Raw genomic sequence first — 18,350 nt, 5'->3', positions numbered from 1 at the left:
AGCCTGTGGGCAGAGGAGTCTGCAAGCAGTTCTAGTCTCAGGGTCATCATTTTCTTTTTAACTTTGCTGTGCTGGGAATGAACACCAGGACCTGGCACATACCACCCAAGTGCTCTATCTCTGAGCTCCATCCTGTGCTCCATCCCAAGCCCTTCAGGGCCATCTTAAAACACACCTAGCAAGTGTCCTTGCTGCTAAAAATGATCCACACCCACTTGACAGAGAGACACTGATTAATACCTGTTGTCCCAGTGCAATGATTAATAGCATCCTCTTTCATCCTTTAAAGTATCCAGATTTGGACAATAAATTCTATGGGCACTCTACCCTCACAGCTGCAAGGAGACGGGGTAGCTTGAGAGGAGGAAAGTAGAGAGTGCTCGCCTGGTACCGCAGCTGCTCCACGTCGTAGATCTTCTTCAGGGGAACCACAGAGGGTGCAAAACAGTGGCCCAGCTTAGCCAGCAACACTCCGTTACGGAGGCTCTCCTCCAGCTGCACCGGGGAAGGAAGTTCCTCCTTCAGGCAGGCCTCCATCCAGCTAGGAGCAAGAAAGCAGAGAGCCTTCTCACCTGCTCTGGTGGGCCACGCTAGTTTACACCAACTGCAGGACCTGTCCTCCCTCCCCAACCCTTCCCCTTCTGCCCCATTGCCTGACTGATCCCACCTTCTTCCAAGCTGCCCCAAATACCTGGACAAGCCAACCCTCAGCCTCACTGACCCCAGAAAATCCTCCCTCAGGGATCCTGCACCTGCCCATCTTCAGTGAGGCTTAAACAGACTTTGCTTGTTATATAACATAAGCTCTCGTCTGCCTGGCTGTGTAACAGTCTACTGAACCAAGGTGAATCTGCTTCTTCCTCCATATTGCATTGTTCCCTGGGAACCTGGTGCAGAAAGCTCATGTTTGGGTGCAGAAAGCTCATGTTATGTGGCTCATAACTCAGCTTTGGCCAGGCACAGTGGTGTACGCCTGTAATCCCAGTCTTTGGAGGCTGAGGCAGGAGGACCATAAATTCAAGGCCAGCTTCAGCAACTCAATGACATCCTATCTCAAAATAAAAAAATAAAAAGGACTGGGGCTTTAGATCACTGGTACAGCACTTTGGGTTCAATCTCTAGTACTCCCTCCCCACCCTCACACACAAAAGGACTGTTGGTTAAAAGGAAAGAATTAGATGTTTATCCTGCTCCTCCTCCTGGATAAATTGGATGGTAGAATAACCAAATAGTCCCAAGATGATGAGGGAAAGTTTTGTTTGGTCTTGTTTGGGCAGATTTTCGGCTGATTAATGAAGACATAACAGAATTAGAAAACAGTTATTTTGCATTTCCAATAAAATAATAGATTCTGGTAGGTCAACCAAGGAGGAAGCCATTAGAAAGGTTAATGGTGAGTTTTATGAAATAAAGAAAAGGCTATAACCTGAGCTCCCAGATCACACTAACATCACTAAAAGTGGGACAAGCAGACACTGTTCCTCCTATGAGATGTGAGGTGAAACACACCACCACCCATGAAGTCTACTTGTCAAAAAAATGTTGAACCTGAATCTAATCAAGCCTTTAGAACCAACATCCATTTATAGGAAATTTGGGGTTTAGAGGAACAAGTTGAATGACACAAGGAAGCAAATAAAGTCAGAATGTAGGATGTTCTACAGGAAAAGTGATCCAGTTTCTTAAATAAGTCAATGACATAAAAACGGAAAACGGGGAGGTGAGCTGCTCTGGATTAAAGAAGACTGAAGAGGTAAGTGTAATACGAGAGCTTCTCTAGAACTTTATTTGAATGAGTCGAAGGGAAAAAACTAGTTGTCTTTTTCAACAATCAGGACAATCTGAAAATGGCCTGGGCATTGATCTTCCAGGGACTGCAGACAATTTAGTTGGGTATTATAATGGCACTGAGGTTATGTAAGCAAATGTCCACAGGTTTTGGAAATATGCATTGAAGTGTGAAAGAGGATAAAAAGATATAATGTTTGGGGTTTGCCTTAAAGAAACAGAACATGCTGACCCACGCAAGTGGTCCCGGCAACTTGGGAGATTAAGGCAAAAGGCAAGTTCAAGTCTAGCCTGGGCAACTTAGCGAGACTGTCCCAAAATAAAAAATAAAAAAGGGCTGGGAGAGTAGATCAATGGTAAAGCACCCCTGAGTCAACCCCTAGTACCAAAATAACCCCCTCAAGAGAGAAGATGCTATTTTAGCTTGCCCTTTCCCACAGAACAGATCTTTGTCCTGTTGCATTTGCTTTGGGAACAGGTGCCTGGGGGTGGGGGAGTGGGAAAGGAGACCAGGAGGAGTCCATCTTGCTGGGCCTCACTCACCGCTTGGCTTCTTCCAGCCGACACAGGTACTGATAGGCCACGTTCTGCCTCCTCTGGTTATCCATCTCCTCAGCTGTGAGGCGTTCATCTGCGGAGGGAAGAAGGTCCGTGAAGCCCTCAGCACTGAAGCTTTAACAGACTTCCCGAGGCAGCCCTGCTCAGAGTCCTGATACGTCCCCATTCCTCTTCTAGGACACCCTTTACCAGGGGCCTCCTATGCCAGAGGCATTTCTTCCTTTGCCTCTGTAGCCATATTCCTGTCCTCCTCCTCCTTCCCTCCATCTTGCCCAAGCAGGGCTGTCTAGAACTTTCCTTGGCTGAGAATGTTGCTCCATAATTTATTCCTAATTAGCCTCTGAGTTCTCCAAGAGGACGAGCTGTGCCATCCTCATCAGGTGCTCTCTCAAAGGCTCAATTAACAGAACCACCCAGGATTCATCACTCAACAGCCACTCATTCATTCAATACCTCCTTTTGACCAGGCCCTGGGCACTAGTGGATTCTACTCTTCTTCTTTTTTTTTTTTTTAAATGGTGCTGGGGAATCAAACCCAGGGCCTCATGCATGCTAGGCAAGTATTCTACCACTGAGCTATGTTCCTAGCCCTCAGAACTCTACTCTTATATCTATATATATATATAGATATATCTATATATATATATATAGATATATCTATATATATATAAAAATTTTTTTTTACTTGTAGGTGGACACAATATCTTTATTTTACTTATTCATATGCAGTTCCGAGTATTACAGAAATAAATAAACAAACAAACAGAAAGGGGAAAAGGTGGTCCAAAAGTGGGAACCACACCATTCACTTGGGATTAAGTGGAAGGACAAAAAGAATTTTTGTAAATCATAAAGGTACTTCAGCTATCCTTTTGTTATAGGTCACCGAGGAGCAAAATAACTTTCAAGTTAAAGAAAATGCAGACAACATTCTGACCTTTAAACTTGAGAAGTGGGAATGCCTTAAATGATAGTGTCCTCCTGTGTGACCTTAGCCCACAGCCTCCATTTATTCTCTGCCCCAACTCTATATTCTCTTTAGAGAAGACAATAAAAATGAAACACAAAGGGTGAGAGAAAGCGAAATACACCCACCAGAAGGATAAACAGAGAGGTCCTAGAGAGTCAGAGCTTGGTGATTCTGCCTTTGACTCAGCATTTAATGTCATTCTCACTCCTGATCCTATTTCCTCATATTGCATACCCAGCAATATGGTTTGGGAGAGGGCAGGACAGTAGCAGTTATGAACTGGCAGTTATGAAAGCTAACACACACACACACACATCTCCAAGTACAGATTTGAAAGCACTGGCCAACCACAGGAAATCCAACAGTTCCTCTGAGGGGGTGTACAAGGAACAAGTGTTGGCTGTTGAGCATGGAAAATAAAACAGTAAGTGGGTGACATCACCTCAGAGTTATGAACTGAGGACTGAAGGACTTTGCACACCTCTCTCTCTCTCTCTCTCTCTCTCTCTCTCTCTCTCTGCCCCCCCCCAATGGAGAAGGAGGGGGTGAAGGAAGAGCTAGCAGGTTTTGCCTGTCATTCAGACGATCTGACGGAGACCTGCCCTCCCACCCCTTCCAACCCATCTCGGTCCCTAGCGCAGTGTCTTGGAAGTGAGGCTCAGGACCACCGGCCTCCACCACCTGGGTGGGGTGCTCCTTATAAACGCTGACTACGGGCTCCAACCCAGATCTACGGAGCGGGAACTCCGGGGTGGAACTCGGGAATCTGCACTCTAACAAGCCTCTCGGGCCATTCGGGCACCTGAGGGACAGTCTCAAAGCCCAAGGGCTTCCCAGGTTCCCCAGGAGTCCCGATCCTCGGCGATGCTGGGCAAGGCCGTCGGTCATCAGCAACAGCTGAGTTTTCAGGGGCGTCTAGGCCACTGCGTTCTCCCGCCCTGCAGTGCCACGGTTCGGGGATGAGAAGGTTCTGGAAAGCTCCGGCAGCCGGGGGCGTTTCGCACCGGCCAGGTCCCCCGCCGCTGGCCCAGCGAGCCCGGCGCAGCCCCCGAGCCACCCTGCCCGCCATGGCCACGACCCCACCAGCAGCAGCCCCCCGGACCCTCTTTGCACTCACAGGCCGCCCGGCCCCGGCCCGCTCCTCTCCCCTCCATGTTCCTCCTTCTTCCAGGTTTGAATCTCCCGCCGCTGGGCCACCGCCCCTCTCCGTCGCCACCCTGGGACAGGACACTTCCGGTGTCCGCCGCGGGAGACCCTGGGATTTGTAGTCCTCTGCCGCAGAGTCCGGCGGCCCAGGTGGGGAGGATGCGGGCCACCTGAGGCGGCGCTCCCCTGCCTCGCCGTTTCCCCAGGCTCCTTCGTTGCCCCTAGCCTCGCCTCTGTCCTTCCTCCGTAGTGCTCCCATTACCGGCCCCGTTTCCCATTGTTTTCTTGGGTCTCGCTAGCTTGCGGGCCTACTAGGTGCTGTGCACTGAAGCAGGTGGTGGAGCAGCGTTGGATGATGCAGTGAAAGCTGGAGCTGAGTTTGCTGTTCTAGGACGGACAGCCGGACAGCCGTGTCGTCAGATACATCAGGGTCAGCGACACACAGGAGGGAGGCAGTCCTTGCAGTGAAGGGCTGGCCAGTCTTCCTTTTGGAGGTTGACAGCTGATGTGGGTTGAAAAGTGAAAGAGAATTTATCAGATTGAAGGAGAGAGGCGTTCGGGTCAGTGGAAACAGCTTGTTCAAAAAATGATTTGGAGAAGCCAGAGGGGTGGCTCTTGCCTGTAACCCCAGCCTCAGCAATTTAGAGAGGCCCTAAGCAACTCCGTGAGACCCTGTCTCTAAATAAAATGCAAAAGAGGGCTGGGGATGTGGCTCAGTGGTCGGGTGCCCCTGAGTTCAATCCCCGGTTTTTTGTTTTTAAGTGATTTGGAGAAATAAAACCAAATTCAGCTTCAGGGGAGAGCAAAGTTCAGCCAGGGAGAGGCAGGATGGGATCTCTGAGGTCAAGCCAGGTCCCACACAACCATGGTGTCATGCTAAGGTGTTGGGATGGGGTCTGGTTAGCAGTTATCAGTCAGGGAGCCCTTTAGACCTAGATCAGGACCCGATTTACAATTTAGAAAGAGTCCTCTTATAGCAGGGGCTTGGAGGAAGATGTTGCTAAGGACAGAGACCAACTGGGAGACTAATGCAGTAGCCCTGATGAAAGCTAATAAAGACCTGAACTAATGAAAGAGAACTATAACAATAATTATGCTGAAAAATATTTTTGGCATGTTTTGTGATGGGGTCCCTCGTCTGGTATTTTTCCTATCTCCACTCAAGTAACCAGGCCATCTATGCTCACTGAATCAGGGGAGACGTGTGAATGGGCAGAAAACAGAAAGCATCCAAACCTACAGCCTTCAGAGGAACAGAGAAGATTCAGTGCTGAGGCAATACTCAGAAAAGTAAGACTCGAAGACAGTGAGTATTCCCCTGAAGACCGTGAGGGGGTCATTCCCCTTGCCTCTTGCCAGCTGGGGGAAGTAGAGAGAGTCCAGGTGCAGGGGGCTCCTGGTGATAGGAGTTCCATATTCCACTTCCTGGGGAGGCTGGGAAGGCTTCCAGTAGTACTGGACCCTGAGACATTCAGAAGCCAGGCAGATACACCCTTAGATAGCTGTGCAGAAATTCCCTAGCCAACAAGAAGTCAAGTTCCTGAATGAGTTACCCTCCTCTTCTGCTTGGTGAAGGTCTGGGCCTGAAAGGGTCAGCAGGATAAGGAGAGTGGTGTCAGTGAACACCTTTGTGAACAGATAGCTGAGGACCAGATGGGCCTCCCCTCTCAAGACTTGGTAGCACATATCATCATATCATCTCCTCTTGGGCTCCCAAACTGACTCACATTGCTTCCACAATCCCAGCAGAATTGGGGCAAGAAACAGAGACGAGTAGAGATGTATTTCTTGTACACCAAAGTTATGTACCAACACATGACGTCACTATGTATTGAGTGCTTATATTCTAGATGCTTTATTTAGCATCATAAGAACCATCTTATTTAATCTTCACAATGTTGATGATAAACCGAGGCTCTAGACAGCTAATAATTGGTAGATGCCGCAGTCTGGCTGGGCACAAGATAACCGAGCCGCCACGAGGCACTTGTAGGTTCAAACAGGAACTCCTTTATTGCCCAAACTCCCGGGAACACCACCCACGCGGCCCTCCCAGGAACACCACACACCAACCAGAACTCCTTCCACTGGAACCTCACCAACCAACGCGAACTCTCCAGGAATCCCTGTGAGAGCTCAACTGGAACTCAACGGGCGCCCAAGGCAACAGGAGCCGCCCTATTGCCAGACAGCAGGGGTCCATATACAACTGAATACACAGCCTGTTTCAATCCAGCATCATCCAGTCACAGCAATTATACACAGCTTAACTTAATTATCATCATCTTAATGGCTCGCTGGCCTCACCTCTCAAGCACTCCTTCTGGTAATATGCCAGGTGCCTTTCCGGCTCTCAACCTCTCCAAGATTTAAATTGGATAGTCCCCTTCCAAGTTTAAGTTCTTAGCCACTATATACAGTTTCACCTCCAAGGTCATAGTCATGAGACTGTGGAAAAGAGCATGCACTGGAGAGGAATTTCAAAGGTAAAACCATTAACCGGGTGAGGTGGTACATGCCTGCAATCTCAGCAATTTAGGAGGTTGAAACAGGAGGATTGCAAGTTGGAGAATGGCCTCAGCAATTTAGGGACACCCTCTCTGAAGAACTTAGTGAGACCCTGTCTCAAAATTTTAAAAAAGGACTGGAGAGCCTGTAATCCCAGTGGCTCTGGAGTCTGAGACAAGAGGATTGCAGGTTTAAGGCCATCCTCAGCAACTTAGTGAGGCTGTAAGCGCTTCTGTCTCAAAAAATAAAAAGGGCTGAGGATGTAACTCAGTGGTAAAATGCCCCTGGGTTGAATCCCCAGTACCCACTCCCCACCCCACTAACAAAAGAAAAAGAAAGAAAGGTGGAATCATTGGGCTAAGATGAAGAATCAAAGAAGGAGCTGAGGTTTTCTCCTGGGTTTCTACTTGTAACACTACAAACATGAAGAAATACGAGTTTCATTTGGACAAGTTAAGTCTACAGAAATTATTGACTTATCAGTGGTGTCAAAATCAAAGGAGTGGATAAAATGTTCTTGAAAGAGGGCAAAGGACAGAGTTTGGGGAAAACTAGCTTAGGAGGTGGAAAGAGGACCAAGAAAAGGTGAGGGAAGAGGAACTGTCAGCGAAGGAAAGACAGAGCCAGGACACGTGGGTGATGGAAAGTAAATGGAGAGGCGCAAGGATGTGGTAGATACAGCGTGAAACCAAACAAGGAAACAATTCAGAAGCCATGGGCTTCTGGAATCCCACACCTGTAAGCCCAGCAGCTCAGGAGGCTGAGGCAGGAGGATCACAAGTCCAAAGCCAGCCTCAGCATAATTTAGCAAGGCTCTAAGCAACTTAGCAAGACCCTGTCTCTAACATATAAAACGGGCTGTGGATGTAGCTTGGCACCTGTACAAAAAAAAATTCAGAAATGGTGGCTGGATCATTGGAAGGTCATTGGAACGTTGGTGAGAGCAGTTTGGGTCCTTTCCCTCACCACAAATCATCCTGTCCATCCTTAAGGAGGGCTGCTGATTGAAGGACAGACTGAGCTGCGTATTTAGCCCGGGGCTAGACTGTGGTAGGGTTCTGAAGGCCTAGAGGAGCCTGCCGTGGGCAAGGGCACCCTCTAGGATGTCTGGCAGGATGCCTGCCCACAGCCAACACTCAGCAGAGGCCGCAGGGCAAATGCAGGTGAGCCCAACAACTTCCTTATAGGTTCGTTTCTGGCAAAGAACTCTCTACTTAAAAGAAGCCTTTCTCTAGGTAAATGAGGACATGTGCTTTCTGATTCAGGCCACCCTTGGAGAGTTGGGTCATTAGGTCCCTGTGGTCCTGGGGCCTGCAGTCCTCTCATTAAGCAGAACCTGGAGGTTGCAGATCAGTGGAGCTAGGAAAAAGAGTTTGGGGGCAGGGAGGTCTTCTGATCTTCAGGCCTTTTCTGACCATCAACCTTTTTCACCCTGTTCCCAAATGTGAGACTACCACACAGAGGCACAGTTTGTCAGAGTGTGTGTGTCTGTGAAAGGATTCACCTCCAGAACAGCCCAAGCCCATTAAAGCTTGTAATCACGGCATGGCGAAGGGGCTCGGGGCTAATTATCTTGAACCAGAAAACCTGGGGTCTAATCCCAGCTACACGACTGCCCTGGGCCCTCTTTCAAGTCACATCTTCGTTCTGAGCCTCAGCCATGTTGCCTGTGCAGGGAAGGGATGGGAGAGATGATCTCTAGAGTTTTAATTAGTAACCAGCCCTATGAGGCTGTGATGCTTTCCTTGAAGGAAGGGACTTGGGGTGGGGGTGTTTGCAGGGATGGGGGAGAGGGAGGGGAATAGACCTCTGGTGTCTGTGTCCCAGCACCATCAGGGCATAGCACTAACATAGGCCACCTGAGCTGTCACTCAATTCCCTGGGAGGGGAGGGCGGTACCCCGTTGTCTGGTAACCCTGGGGGCTCCGAGCTTAGAGCTAGGGGAAGTAACCCAAGCCAGAGGAACCATTCCAGAAAGCCAGCTGCAGAGAGAAACCCAACAGGTAAGGCGTTCTGCAGCAGGGCACCCAAACTGGATGGGGATGGCCAGGAACACCCCAGGGTCGAGGGTCTTGGAAAGTCAGCAGGTCTGGGTCTGTTTTTGTTTGTTTTTGATATTGGAGATTGAACTCTTTGGTACTGGAAATTGACGCTTTACCCCCAAGCTATTTCCCCAGTCCTGTTTATTTTGAGACAGGGTCTTACTAAGTTTCTGGGTCTGGCCTCGAACTTCCAATATTCCTGCCTCAGCCTCCTGAGGTCCTGGAATTACAGGCTGTGCCACTGCGCCCGGCCAAAGAGACTGTTTTTAAAAAGAGAACGCCTCACTTCTGCCAGCCCTTCCTAAAAAAAGATGGAGACAGGGGAGAAAATAGGAGGGGCCAAGAGCCCAACACCTGGGGCTTTTCCACTCCTTTTCCTGTGTCCTAGGAAAGAGTTCAGGAATGGGCTTTGCATTTGTTTCAACAGGAAAAATACTAATAGGATACACATGCGGATGAGATGAATGTATTGGGGTTTAAGAGAACTCTGGGGACTAGAGCAGGATGTTGGGGGACAGAAACCGACAAGCAGGTAGAAGGCAGAGACAGGGAGAGAGAATCCCGCCCCTGAGGAAGGGAGGAGGTAGTAGATCTGGAGACAGAATTGCTCTTCTGGAGGTTGGCTCCTTGCCCATTCAGTAGCCTGTTCAGCTTTGGGCCCCGGATGCCTCATATGGCTCCTGACCACAACAGGAGCTCACTGACCTCAACTACATCTTGGATTTGCAGCAGGGAGCCTAGATTATGACTGGACAAGTGTATGTGCAGGCATAGTGTAGATGAGGTGTTAGAGGAGGGGCTCTGTGTTTCTTGTTCTTTCTTTGTTCATTCCATAAACTTAAAAATTTTTTTTTGCATAAACTTTTTTTTTTTTTGGTGGTGGGGAGTACCAGGGATTGAACTCAGGGGCACCTGACCACTGAGCCACATCCCAAGCCCTATTTTGTATTTTATTTAGAGACAGGGTCTCCCTGAATTGCTTAGGGCCTGACCTTTGCTGAGGCTGGCTTTGAACTCTCGATCCTCCTGTCTCAGCCTCCTGAGCCGTTGGGATTACAGGCGGGCATCACTGTGCCTGGCTTGCATAAACTTTTTTTATTGTGGTAAAGTAGATATAATATAAAATTTGTTTTAACCTTTAAAAAATTTTGTGTGTGTGTGTTGGGGATTGAACCCAGGGCCTTATGCATGCTAGGCAAGTACCCTGCCACTAGCTACACCCCCATTTTCTTTTTAAGATTTTTTTGAGAGAGAGAGAGAGAGAGAGAGAATTTTTTAATATTTATTTTTTAGTTCTCAGCGGACATAACATCTTTGTTTGTATGTGGTGCTGAGGATCAAACCCGGGCCGCACGCACGCCAGGCGAGCACGATACCGCTTGAGCCACATCCCCAGCCCAAAAAATAATAAACCCATTTTCATTAAAAGAAAATTTTGAGGGGCTGGGGATGTGGCTCAAGCGGTAGCGCGCTCGCCTGGCATGCGTGTGGCCCGGGTTCGATCCTCAGCACCACATACAAACAAAGATGTTATGTCCGCCGAGAACTAAAAAATAAATATTAAAATTCTCTCTCCCTCTCACTCTCTTTAAAAAAAAAAAAAAGAAAATTTTGAGGCCAGAAGTGGTGGCAGTACTAGGTATTGAACCCAATGGTGCTCTATCACTGAGCTATGACCCTAACCCCTTTTTATTATTATTTTGAGACAGGATCTCACTAAATTGCCCAGGCTGGCCTCCAATTTGTAATCCTCTTGCCTCAGCCTCCCAAGTGGCTGGGATTACCGACTTGCACTGCTATGCCCAGTTATTCTCACCATTTTTTTTCCTTATCTTTTTTTTTTTCTTCCTAGCTAAATTGCTAAGTCTGGCCTTGAACTTGCCATCCTCCTGCTTCAGCCTCCTGAGCTACTGGGATTACAGGTGTGAGCCCTGTGCCCGGAATTCTCACCATTTTTATGTGTCCACTTTGGTGGCACTGAGTACACTCACACTATATACCCATCAGCAGCAGCTGTCCCTAGAACTCATTCATTAAGTTTATTAAGAATCTATTATGTGCCTTCAAGTTGCTCCAAATCTAATGGGAGAGACAGACAAGAAAGTTAGCGTCTCCAAACCAGCGTAATAAATACCGTAAAAGACACAGGCATAAGGGGCTGTAGGACCACAGAAGTCCCCAGTCGGTGGCAGGGAAGGGGACTTTCTGAAAGAAAAAATAAGAAACCTGAGAGCTGAAGGAAAGCTAAGAACAAGTTCCTCAGAATCAGTGTCAATCTGCGGCACACTGGGACAGATGACATGAGGTGAGATGTCAGAGGGAGACCCCGGAACCTGTGGGTTGCGCCTGGACAGGGGCAGAGTTGGATTGCCCTTTAGGGATCCTTCTGTTGGGGAAGCCAGGGTGGACGTACTGACCCTCTGTTCCCCACTGTCAGCCCAATGTCTCCCCCCAGTCCTGAGGATATCCCCCAGGAACCAGAGCCCTTGAGTGACAAGAAGAAAAGAAAGTGGCTGCAGCAAGAGGCCATTATCCAGGCCCTCACCAGGGCTGGCCACCGGGCTCTGCAAGCCGGTCAGAACCACGAGGCCTTGACCAACTTCCAGAAGGCTTTCCTCCTGGCCTGTGAGGCCCCACGAACCAGAAATAACCCTGTGCTTCGGGCCTGCGCCTTCAACCTGGGGGCTGCCTATGTGGAGACTGGGGACCCGGCCAGAGGCCTTGAGCTGCTCCTTGGAGCCCAACCTGAAGAGAAGGCACAGGGCACGTGTCATGGTGACCAGTGTTTCAACGTGGCTTTGGCTTACCATGCCCTGGGTGACCTGCCCCAAGCCTTGAACTGGTACCACAAGGCCCTGAGTCATTACCAGCCACAGGGTGACCAGGGGGAAGCCCAAGCGAAGATGGGAGCCTGCTACCAAGCCCTGGGACAGCCCGAGAGAGCAGCCCAGTGCCTGAAGGAAGCAAGCCAAGCCTACGCCGAAGCAGGCCGGCCTCGGGCTGCAGCCCGGGCACTGGGGGCTGCAGCGGAGTGTATGCTCAAGAGTGGGCGGCACGGGGTGGGCGAGGTGGCGCAGGCGCTGGAGGGGAGCCGGAGGCTGGCCAAGAGGAGCACCAAGCAGGGGCTGCTGGGTGAGGCCTTGGGCAGGGAAGATGTGGGGTCTGGGGAGACACCGAGCTGATGCTACTGTGAGGTCGGGGAAGGGGCGAGTGGACGGCCCCAGACGTGACTGCTCTGTCTGTGTCCTCCAGGACAGCTCTATAACGATCTAGGCCTGGGCTACTCCCAGCTCCAGCTGTTCCCTCTGGCCGTGGAGACCTTCCTACAGGCCCTGTCCCTGTGTCAGAGGCCAGGAGAGCAGGCCACTGTGCTAAGAAACCTGGGGATGGCCCACAATGCCCTTGGCAACTATCAGGAAGCCCGGCAGTTTCACCAGAAGGCTGCTGAACTCCATGGTGAGTGCAGGGGCTGGGGAATGAGACTGGGGCTCAAGGAGTAAGGGGGGGGGGGGCTTCAGTGGGGCCCAGGACTCAAGGTAGATGACCTTTGCAAGGTCTTTGGGCCTGGAAGCCGAGAGTGAGGAGGTGAGGGCTGAGAGTACAGGAAATGGGATAGCCAGAGGGGACAGAGGGTTGCGGCCCCAGGAGCTGGCACCCCCATGTTGCAAAGGCAGCGATGGACACAGGGAAGGGCACTGGTTGGGATAAGAGGCCCCGGGCGGAGCCCAGCCCTTCCTCTGACTGAGTGTGTCCTTCTGAGCTTCCGTTTCCCCCCATATAAAATGGAGCTATTAAGGTCTGCCTTGCCAGGCACGGAGGTTCATGCCTGTAATCCCAGCTAGTCAGAGGCTGAGACAGGAGGACTGCAAGTTCAAGGCCAGCCTGGGCCACTTAGTGTGACCCTGTCTTAAAATAAAAAATAAAAAGGACTGGGGAATGCAGCTCGGTGACAAAGTACTTCTGGGTTCCCTCCTCAATACCTAAAAATAAAAAATTTAAATTAATTTTAAAGGGCTGGGGATGTGACTCAGTGGTAAAGAGCCCCTGGGTTCAATCCCCAGGACTACAAAACAAACAACCAAACCAAACCAAACCAAAACATGTGCCTTGCCTATCTCACGAGGTTGGTGCATGGTAAAACCAGCCAGGGTGGGCAACGGGGTCAGAGCTCAGGACCCGAAAAGCCGGCACAGAGAGTTCAGGCCTCTGTGGTGCACCTGGAGCTGGGCCGGGGCTGGGTGCGGGATCCCTGGGCACCCTTCCTTACTTGATGGGAGGCAGGGTCCTGATGCCCCGCAACCAAAGTCCCCTCTTAGGACGGGCTGCGATCTATCATCAGGCTCTTTGGGGCAGCGATGGGAGCAGGGACGAAGCCTTGGCAGCCTGGCATTCGCGCTGAGCCAGCTGGGGGACCACAGGGCCGCCAGAGACAACTATCTGCATGCCCTGCTGGCTGCCCAGGATGCTGGTAAGAGTTGAGGGGGAGCCCATGACTTGGGTGGGGTACCCCCAAACTGAGGATCCTTGGGGCTATGGGGAGGCAGATGGGGGATCTAGGGGTGGGGAGTACCTCTGGAGTGGACGGTCCACGGGATGGGACAGGATGAGGAACGTTTCAGACTCTCTTTCCCAGGGGACACAAAGGGGCTGTGGCAGGCCTACGAGGGTCTTGGGGCTGCTGCAGCCAGACTGGGACAATATGACCAGGCTTTGAAGTACTATAAGGAAGCGCTGATACAGTGTCAGGTGAGGTCCTCTTCCCCACTGTCCCTCCAAGAAGCCTTCCCAGGTGATATTCCGGTCTTTACTCCTTCTCCTGTTACTCACTCACTCTCAAACATACACTGGAGCTGAGTGTGGTGGCGCACACCTGTGATCCCAGCGGCTCTGGAGGCTGAGGCAGGAGGATCCTGAGTTCAGAGCCAGCCTCAGCAACTTGGTGAGGCCCTAAGCAACTTTGCGAGACTCTGTCTCTAATAAAATATAAAAAGGGATGGGGATGTGGCTTTGTTCAATCCCCAGTACCAAACAATCAAAAAAAAAAAAAAAAAAAGGAAGAAGAAGAAAGAAAGAAAGAAAAGAAAACATACACTGGAGGCTGGGATTGTAGCTCAGGAGTAGGGTGCTTGCCTAGTGCATCTGAGGCCCTGGGTTCCATCCTCAGCACCATATAAAAATAAATAAAATAAAGGTATTCTGTCTATCTACAACTAAAAAAAAAAATTTAAAAAAGAAAACCATACACTGGACACATTGAGTGCTGGGTCCCGTATACTACTGGGAGGAAGAGGCATTCTCTGTCCACAGGACACTGGGAAAGGCACAGGGCTGGGGTAGAGGAGGGGAGATAAAGCCCCTTTCCCTCCCCTCTTTCCTATTTCTTTCTCACCCAGTTCCCTGAGAACTACAAAGTCCAGGCCTTTCCTTTCCCCCATTATCTCCCTCTTTCCAGAAGGAGCCAGATTCTGTGCGGGAACGGCTGGTGGCCAAGCTGGCAGATGCCATGAAGACCCACTTGGCCCAGGTGGGGCTGGTCCAGGTTCACCCATCGGTGAGATGACACCTGAAACAAGAAGCAGGGGAGGAGGGAGAGGTTGCCTGGAGAAGGGGCAGTGACAGGGCTGATGTTCTCAGGGATGCTGAGCTTGACTGCTCATCTGTGTCATCTGGGTTGGCGTGTGGGATGTGTATCACTTTCTCAGTGGCTGGGAGGTGGGCAGGGACTGTGGCACACATCCAGCACAAGAGCTGCTCCAGGAGCCGGGAGCTGTAGTGCACTCTGTAATCCCAGTGACTTGGGAGACCTGAGGCAGGAGGATTGCAAGTTGGAGGCCAGCCTCCGCAATTTAGCAAGGCCCTAAGTCACTTAGTGACACCCTGTCTCAAAAATAAAAAATAAAAAGGGCAGTGGGTGTAGCCCAGTGGTAAAGTGCCCCTGGGGTCAATCCCCAGTACCAAAAAGAAAGCAAACAAGGGCTGCTCCAGGGCTTTGGTTGGTTGGTAGCAGCAAGCTCACTGGGTGCAAGTAAATGAGTTCAAACAAGGATACTAAGCCTTTTGTGAAGGGTTGAAAGGTGTAAATCTTTAGCTGCAGTTCCCTAAATGGCCACAGGATGGGGATGTTGCTTTGAGGAAATCTTACTGGCGAGTCTCCAGATTTTTGGGGGGCGGAGGGAGGGATATGCAAAAATAAGAGGATGTGGGGAGAAAAGGAACACTTTTATACTGTTAGTGGGATTGTAAATCAGTTCAACCATGTGGGAATCAGTATGGGATTTCCTCAAATAACTAGGAATGGAACCACCAAATGACCCAGCTATACCATTGCTTGGTATTTATCCTAAAGAATTAAAGTCAGCATGCCCTGGTGATCCATGCATACCCACGTTTATAGCAGCACAATTCACAATAGCCAAATTATGGGACCAGCCTAGGTGTCTTGTCAATGGATGACTGGATAAAGAAAATGTGGGATATATACACAGTAGAGTTTTATTCAGCCATAAAGAAGAAGGAAAGTATATCATTTGCAGGAAAATAGAGGAACTTGAGAGCATTGTGTTAAATGAAATAAGCCAAACTCAGAAGGTCAAGGGTCATATGTGTTCTCTCATATGTAAAAGTTATGGGAAAAAAAGGGAGGAAAAGTGTTCTGTGTTGGGGGGGAATCTCCTGGAAATAGAAGGGGGACCAGTAGACTGGAGGAAAGGGACTAGAATGGGGGTGGGGAGATACTAGGGAACCCTGGGACAAATTGAATTGTTATATTTTGTGTGTAAATATGTAACAATGAATCCCACTATTTTGTATAATTATAGTGCACCAGTAAGAAAATATGGGAAAAATGAAAATAGTTCTGAAAAAAATATTAGCCTGGCTCAGTCAGGAGATTGGATTTGTGGCCAGAAGACCTGGGCCTTACCTGAAATCTGCCACTAACTCTGTGGTTGTACTAGGTGAGGCCTGAGGCAGGATGGGGCGGTAGTCAGGCTCTGGCCAGGTCCGTGAGCCTGAGTTCTAACTTGAAAGTTGTTACTGGGGACCTTAATGGAATAAAAAACTTTATCCTGGAATTTTATTCCCAGTAATGTGGGCACACCTGGGGTGTCTCTATTAGGTGAGACCGTCTCTCTGCGGCCATGATGTCTCCCTGCAGGCAGGTGAAGGGAACACACACTCACATATGCATATGCAGTGGGGAGGGGTTTTTCTTAAATCAATTCTTTGGACTCCTCCTTCTTCCCAGACCCCAGCACCAGGAAGACCCCAGGCTCCAGGCAGGATCAGCCAAGTGGCAGGGACCTCAACCAGGGTACAGAGCAGTACAGCAGATGCCCAGCACAGGTGAGGCAGCTTGGGTCAGAGACTGGGGTGTTGAGAGGTGTGGCAGGGGTGGGACCTCCTCTGCCCCTGCACACCTCGTTCACCTGCCCCTGCAGACCGTCTGGTAGATGGGAAGATAAAGAATTTGAGGAGGGCCAGGAGGAGAAAGGAGAGGAGGGATTGGTGAATGTTCCCACGTCTGTGCCTCAGAAACTAGAGGGTGAGTCAAGTAGGTGGTCCCCCCGTCTCACCTCAGCTTACTTTCCTGGTCCTCCAGCCTTCCATCTGTCCTTGAGTCACCCAGATCCAGCTCTCCAGATTGCCAACCCCTGGAAGAGTCCTCCCCACACTTCTGCCTCCCTCTCAAGGCCCTGGCCTGTTCCTCCACACCCCAACTCCACCCCAACCCTAGCCCTTTCCAGATTGGTCTCTCCCTCCATACTTGGGGCTTTCCTAACCTCTAGAAGTTTACATCTCAGAGCACCAAGGTTTGTTGAGAGCCTGCTACCTGCCAGGTACTAGGCTGGGTGTTTTTCTGACCCTAGCTTAATCTTCACTAGAATGTTCCTCAAAGGCTCCCAACTCTGGGATCCAAGTTCCTTGTTACTTGCTGAGCTCCCCCAAGCACAGCAAAGTGTACTGACTACCAGCTTTAAGTTAGCCCATGTGCCCCTGTAGAGAGAGGGCGTAGTCTTTTTTTTTTTTTTTAATCTGGGATTGAACCCAGGGATGCTTTACTACTAAGCAATATCCCCAGCCCTTTTTATTTTATTTATTTTAATATTTTTTTTTAGTTGTAGTTGGACACAATACCTTTATTTTATTTATTTATTTTTATGTAGTGCTGAGGATCGAACCCAGTGCCTTGCATGTGCTAGGCGAGTGCTCTACCGCTGAGACACAACCCCAGCCCCGCTTTTTATTTTTTGAGACAGGGTCCTGCTAAGTTGCTGAGGGCCTTGCTAAGTTGCTGAGGCTGGCTTTGAACTTGCCATCTTCCTGTCTTGGCCTCCCAAACTGCTGGGATTATAGGCATTTTCAATCACACTGGCTGCTTCTTTTTTTTTGTACTGAGGATTACCCAAGCGTATTCTGCCACTGAGCTACATCCCCCTCCCCAGCACCCCCCTTTTTAAAATTTATTTTTGAGACAGGGTTTCACTAAGTCGCTCAATCTGGCCTCAAATTTGGAAACTTCTTGCCTCAACCTCCCAAGTCACTAGGATTACAGACATGCCCAGCTGAGGGCACAGTCTTTGGTACACCCTCCCTGTACCAGGACCAATGCATTTTCTGATATCCAGCCTCCTTGTTCCTCCCCCAGAGCTTTCTCTTTCCCACCATGATGTTCCTTGATGTGAAGAGGCTTGTGGTGAATGTCTGACCCTCTCCATTCTAGGTCCAGGACCCAGGACCCATCTTCCATTTGGAGGTTTGGGTGCCCCTAGAGAGCACTCTGGTATCCTGATACCCAATGGCTCCCAAGCCAATAGGTGAGTCCTGGAGGAGGGGAGAAGAATGGATGAAGGAAGCAGAAGATGTGTGTGGCTTGGGATGATATTTGATGGAACATGACCACTGTCATAGCTGGGAAAAGAAATGATCTGGTGCCTGGGATAGGGGGCCCTGAATGTTTGTCTTACTTCAGCAATCTGAACAACCCTCACCCAGCTCTGGAGCCCAGGGTCTCCCTGCCTCCTGCATGGCCTGACTATGGGAATGAGAGAGAGAGAGAGAGAGAGAGAGAGAGAGAGAGAGAGAGAGAGAGAGAGATCTCTACAGAAGTGGGGAACATGAAGTTTAAGCCTCCTGCTTCCTCCACTGGAGCCCACCAGTGGAGGCCAGTGAGGGCCTAGGGAGCTGGAGCCAGGGCAGGCCCCCTGCTCTTCTCCCTCGCTGATGCCACTGGCCAACCCCTCCTTCCCTCCTTTAGGTCAGCCAGGCGGCCCAGGGAAGCCCTCCCCAAGAACCCTCAGAGGAGAGTCACCCAGTCTGGCTTCTGCATAATCATGTGA

At 50.0% G+C, this 18,350-nt stretch overlaps 2 protein-coding genes across 2 annotated transcripts in view; one reads left to right on the top strand and one right to left on the bottom strand.

Moving 5' to 3' along the window:
* Positions 1-4,488, bottom strand: part of Iqgap3 (IQ motif containing GTPase activating protein 3) — a 38,629-nt gene extending 34,141 nt beyond the window's left edge. Inside the window, exons 1-3 of the mRNA XM_027920990.2 lie at positions 4,434-4,488; positions 2,332-2,419; positions 385-541 (exon numbers count right to left, since the gene is read on the bottom strand). Of these exons, the coding sequence (XP_027776791.2) occupies positions 385-541; positions 2,332-2,419; positions 4,434-4,470 (282 nt within the window). The 5' untranslated portion in view covers positions 4,471-4,488. The remainder of the gene's footprint in view (positions 1-384; positions 542-2,331; positions 2,420-4,433) is intronic.
* Positions 4,489-11,453: 6,965 nt separating this feature from the next.
* Ttc24 (tetratricopeptide repeat domain 24) lies at positions 11,454-18,350 on the top strand. The gene is made up of 9 exons (XM_027920807.2): positions 11,454-12,144; positions 12,265-12,468; positions 13,352-13,480; positions 13,646-13,758; positions 14,465-14,563; positions 16,259-16,356; positions 16,452-16,555; positions 17,735-17,828; positions 18,269-18,350. The coding sequence occupies exons 1-9, from the start codon at positions 11,454-11,456 to the stop codon at positions 18,348-18,350; spliced, it is 1,614 nt and encodes a 537-aa protein (XP_027776608.2).

Source organism: Marmota flaviventris, chromosome 10 (assembly GCF_047511675.1).
Source record: "Marmota flaviventris isolate mMarFla1 chromosome 10, mMarFla1.hap1, whole genome shotgun sequence".
Classification (NCBI taxonomy): Eukaryota; Metazoa; Chordata; class Mammalia; order Rodentia; family Sciuridae; genus Marmota; species Marmota flaviventris.
This window is presented reverse-complemented; position numbering and strand designations above follow the sequence as displayed.

Excerpts from the sequence above, each read along its gene's own strand:
- Ttc24 (XM_027920807.2), top strand. The coding sequence starts at position 11,454 with ATGTCTCCCCCCAGTCCTGAGGATATCCCCCAGGAACCAGAGCCCTTG. Across the intron at positions 12,145-12,264 it reads CACCAAGCAGGGGCTGCTGG|GACAGCTCTATAACGATCTA; the intron begins GTGAGGCCTTGG and ends TGTGTCCTCCAG. Across the intron at positions 13,759-14,464 it reads AAGCGCTGATACAGTGTCAG|AAGGAGCCAGATTCTGTGCG; the intron begins GTGAGGTCCTCT and ends CCCTCTTTCCAG.